Source organism: Egretta garzetta, unplaced genomic scaffold (genome assembly GCF_000687185.1).
Source record: "Egretta garzetta isolate BGI_Z169 unplaced genomic scaffold, ASM68718v1 scaffold91, whole genome shotgun sequence".
NCBI lineage: Eukaryota > Metazoa > Chordata > Aves > Pelecaniformes > Ardeidae > Egretta > Egretta garzetta.
The window spans coordinates 758645-763759 of record NW_009258661.1 but is presented as its reverse complement, the minus strand read 5'-3'; the positions used below and the strand labels follow the sequence as shown (position 1 = coordinate 763759).

The window sequence follows — 5115 nt, the reverse complement described above, 5'->3', positions numbered from 1 at the left end:
TTTCCCTCAATGCTGTCTCCTCTGGCTTTTTCACCTCTCTCCTGTTATCTGCACCCAGTATTTCTAACATATCCCAGTCACTTGAGACCTCCACTTTTGCTCCCATGTCAGTGGCCACGTTGGAGGGATGCCCTACAGTGGATGTCCCACCAGGCCAGCTTGCTTTCTCCGCTTTTTTCCTCCACTTTCTCTCCCTTATCAAGGCAGCAATACAGACTCAGAATTTTATAGCCTGCAAAACCCTCTGGACAAAGCCTCTGCTCCCACTACCCTTCTAGCCGCTGACATGGTTTCACTGGTTTCTTCAGACAACCCAAAAACTTCAGCAGCAGCAGCCAAGGACTCTCCCACCCACCACATCTGCTCCTCTGCCTTTTCTCTAGCAACTTGTGGGAAGATTTCCTGACTCCACGTGCACAGCGATTCCTACTGGCCTCTCTCCCACAGTTCTCTTCAACCTCCCTGCCTGACTCCCCTGCTCCTTAAGTCCTTCTCTGCCTCACTTTACTTGCAGCTACAACTTGGTACCCATCTTCTTGGATCCAGTCATTCCCCTCAACAATGATAAAATGCCCCTTACGTCTGTGACTTCAAAATTTCCTTCTCTGTCTAAGCATTACGTCTCCACTAATCCTGCCACGGCTCTTCCCACTCCCCCAGGAGTCTCTAATGAGATCGTGACAATATACCGCCTGCCAGGATTCATTCTAGCCATCTGCTATCCATCGAGGTACTTTTACTGCACCTCTGGCTGTGCCATCACAGCATCAGAGACAGCATGATGGGGGGATGCTGAGAACTTAAACAAAGGCAAGAGGTAATGATTAGAAAGACTCTTGATTTGTCACAAGCCATCAGAGACTTCTCTGACAGGGCTGATTTATATAGCCGATTTCAAATGGAATACGAACAAGCACAGAGCAATGTGAAAATACTTGCGAAGGCCATGCAAGCTATAAACATTTGCAAGGCGCATGCTTGCCTTAGGTTTCTTTTTATCTCTTTAAGAGCCTATGCCCCATGGTGCCTTTTATTGTCGCTACACATGGAAGCAAGCCCAAAAGATCACTCTCAGACAGAGTATCCCACAGAAACGAATCCTGTTTCAATCCTCTGTTGTAACAGGAAATGGGGTGATTTTTCTCTTTTGTTTATTGTTATTTGCTGCATCAATCAGTGCTTCGCTGAAGATTGCAAGGGGTCTTTTTTGTTGCTGTTTGCTTTTGGAAGCTAAGAACAGTTGTGCTGAATCTTACAGATGAAAATAAGTTTCTCTCTCCTGTGTCTTTGAACTACAGTATGTGGCACCGCCTGTTCATCGCTTTAAATGGGCTGTAATCCCCACCTCCCCACAGGCACACAACACAACTGCTTTGCAGAACTTCAAACCCAGGGATACTCACAGCTTGCTGAGGTTTTCTAGGCCTGTAAAGGCTCCATTGGTATCTTCTATTGTGCCTGAGATGTCGTTGTGGTCCAGTTCCCTAGGGAGAGGACAAGAGAGGGCTCATAATCAGTGTCTTAGTCCTAGGCTCATCGTTAAAAACAAACAGAAGAAAGTTTGGGAATGACACACGAAGAGCTCCCCGTTTTCTCCTGACAGTTACTAGAAAAAAAACGAGTCCTGCAGCAAAGCAGCGCTAATGACTTTTCCTGCACTGACCCATGCTGAGATGATGCATTCCAAAAAGAGCCCTGGCTTTTTCCTAGCTGAAACCCCCTGTTTCTAAGACAGCAGCAGATAGCTACTTTTTTAACAGGTTGGTTTCAGTCCTTTTCTCATTCTGTGCAAACAAAACGAGGAAAAAGAAAATAAAGTCCCAAAACTAATCTGCAAGAAACAGTTGTCCTTAAATTAATGTCCTTAAAATGTCTTTAAATATCATGAACTAAGATAACTTTGGCTATTCCAATGTATACACGTATTTGTCTATAGCTGTATCTTCAGAAGATGATTTGGTGTATTTTCTATGAAGCTGTATTTTTTTCTGGCAATGAGCTTGAAAGCTCAAAGGAAAGCACTATCATCCTTGCCTTAGGTTTCTTTTTATCTCTTTAAGAGCCTATGCCCCATGGTGCCTTTTATTGTCGCTACACATGGAAGCAAGCCCAAAAGATCACTCTCAGACAGAGTATCCCACAGAAACGAATCCTGTTTCAATCCTCTGTTGTAACAGGAAATGGGGTGATTTTTCTCTTTTGTTTATTGTTATTTGCTGCATCAATCAGTGCTTCGCTGAAGATTGCAAGGGGTCTTTTTTGTTGCTGTTTGCTTTTGGAAGCTAAGAACAGTTGTGCTGAATCTTACAGATGAAAATAAGTTTCTCTCTCCTGTGTCTTTGAACTACAGTATGTGGCACCGCCTGTTCATCGCTTTAAATGGGCTGTAATCCCCACCTCCCCACAGGCACACAACACAACTGCTTTGCAGAACTTCAAACCCAGGGATACTCACAGCTTGCTGAGGTTTTCTAGGCCTGTAAAGGCTCCATTGGTATCTTCTATTGTGCCTGAGATGTCGTTGTGGTCCAGTTCCCTAGGGAGAGGACAAGAGAGGGCTCATAATCAGTGTCTTAGTCCTAGGCTCATCGTTAAAAACAAACAGAAGAAAGTTTGGGAATGACACACGAAGAGCTCCCCGTTTTCTCCTGACAGTTACTAGAAAAAAAACGAGTCCTGCAGCAAAGCAGCGCTAATGACTTTTCCTGCACTGACCCATGCTGAGATGATGCATTCCAAAAAGAGCCCTGGCTTTTTCCTAGCTGAAACCCCCTGTTTCTAAGACAGCAGCAGATAGCTACTTTTTTAACAGGTTGGTTTCAGTCCTTTTCTCATTCTGTGCAAACAAAACGAGGAAAAAGAAAATAAAGTCCCAAAACTAATCTGCAAGAAACAGTTGTCCTTAAATTAATGTCCTTAAAATGTCTTTAAATATCATGAACTAAGATAACTTTGGCTATTCCAATGTATACACGTATTTGTCTATAGCTGTATCTTCAGAAGATGATTTGGTGTATTTTCTATGAAGCTGTATTTTTTTCTGGCAATGAGCTTGAAAGCTCAACAAAGGAAAGCACTATCATCACTACACAAGCCTAACTCTCTATATAATCCTTTTTTAAAAAAAAAAAAAAAAGTAAGAATTCCTGTTTCAGAGTTAGCTTCTTTTGGCTTTCAAATTGACCATCAATTACAAGAGTCAAAGAGGTCTGAAGAAAAACAAGCACACAGAACAAACACAGAGATCCACAAAAGCTGTTTAAACAGTCTGTTTAAAAGTCTTTCCCTCCTAGCTTTAATTCCAGCTAGCAATGAATACCCAGCAACACAGACAGAAATTTATCATTTCTCATGTTAAGTAAAATGAAAGAAAAAAATAAATAGGCTGTGTTGGTTTTGTTACATCACCCTGACTTAAAACCTAGCAAAACCCAACAACAAAGCAAACTAAACCATCCAGATAAACCCCCGAACCCTCAGGTATTCCTTTCACACCTTTTGAAGATTATTATCAGAACATTTCCAGTTTAAATATATAAAAACCAAAAAAAGAAAAATATTTCCAAAACAAAGCCCCCTGCATTTTGAAGCATGGGCATCACAGTGTAGTTTCTGGGCTATGCAGCACAAATACACAATAACCCAGAAGAAGAGAACAGAAATTTAAAAAAATCCCACAGTTTCAATATTGGCATGGTTCCACCCAGCCAAGATGGGGCTGAGTCTTTTGCTCTCAGTACCTACACTGGCTGCAGCTTTTGCTTGTTTCTCGGCTTTGGTGTGTGAACTAAAGATGTGAAGGGAGATGACCAAAAGCCACAAATCCTGTTTCTCAGCTGGCTTCAGCGTGAGACCTGAATCTCATGTCCCTGGGGAACCCTGGCCTTAGCCAGCATGATTGTGGATGTCAGGGTGATCTGCAGATAGGTCTATGCCAAAGGGATGGATAAAAACTCAACATCCCCGCAGGGTGTGGGCACGCATAATGGTGTGGTGGCCTACGAGACAAGTCCAGGAGAGAGGCTTTGATGTGCTGACCTTTTCAGCGCTATCTGAGTGAGGCAGGAGCAAATACATCCTCCCAGAGCTAAGTTTTTACATTTCCCCTATGGTTGCCAAGCCAATGCCCACTGTTCTGTTTGCTTGCTAAGGGCAAATCCCTTCTCAGACATTTCTCCTCTTCAATTCCACCACAGGCTATCGGTCTTTGGACCAGCAAACCCTTTCCCATGGCAGAGACAGACAAGTGGGAACAGCCTGTAGAAGCTCTCTGACACCCACTTTTATTAATTGACTGCCACACATTGTGTTTTCTTGAAAAAGGAAAAGCAAATGGTATTGCTTGTTCATCCAAAGGCAACTCAAAGGTTTAGTGTTAGAAAGGAGGAATAAAAACCTTTTTAACAAATGAGTGAAAATAGAGAGAGAGGGAAAAAAGAGTGGGGTATTTTGGCCTAGCTCTCTTTGTATTCAAACTCCTCTCCCAGCCCCTGTTGCCAATTTCCTATTCTTTCTGGCTGGCTGAGCTTGAATGCTCGCAGCCTTGTTAATCATTGTGCTCTGAGGTCTCTGGGCCTGACCTCTATTTGAATAGCTCCACATTTCAGCAGTTTCACACCCACCAAAGGCTCCCCAACAATAGGCCATAATTAAAGCATGCTCGGGTCTTTTTCACCAGGTGCAGGACCCAATAGGCCTTTCTCTTTATTAAATTAGAGCTCACTCACACACTCCCCCCTCCTCCTCCCCCCTCAGCCCTAGACATAAAAGAGGCTCCACATTCACTGCAGAGCAAAGAGAACTACCAGCTCCCCTTCCCCTCCATTTTTCTTTGGAAACCTTTAGTTCCGGTCTTGACAGCTGCCTCAGAGAGGTGGTGCCTTTCTGAATGCCCAGTGGCTGAAAGACTTTGGCTTACGCTTAGAAAAAGGAAGAAAAGCCAACAAAACCCAAACTTGCTTTCCAGTCACTTTCTTCACTGTGAACTTCAATAAAGGAAAGAGTAAGATGCAAAAAGTACTGTAAAGAGAGGAGATCTTTCTGTTCCCATTTCCTTTTAATTACTCAGGCCACAATGGGCTTCTGAAGAGGAATAAAAGTATCAAAGTGGGGGTT

General features: G+C 43.2%; 1 protein-coding gene across 1 annotated transcript in view; it reads right to left on the bottom strand.

The window, feature by feature from the left end:
- LRIG1 (leucine rich repeats and immunoglobulin like domains 1) overlaps nucleotides 1-5115 on the bottom strand; it is a 94811-nt gene that overhangs the window by 17786 nt on the left and 71910 nt on the right. The window contains exon 9 of the mRNA XM_009648323.2: nucleotides 2456-2536. Coding sequence (XP_009646618.1) covers nucleotides 2456-2536 — 81 coding nt within the window. The remainder of the gene's footprint in view (nucleotides 1-2455; nucleotides 2537-5115) is intronic.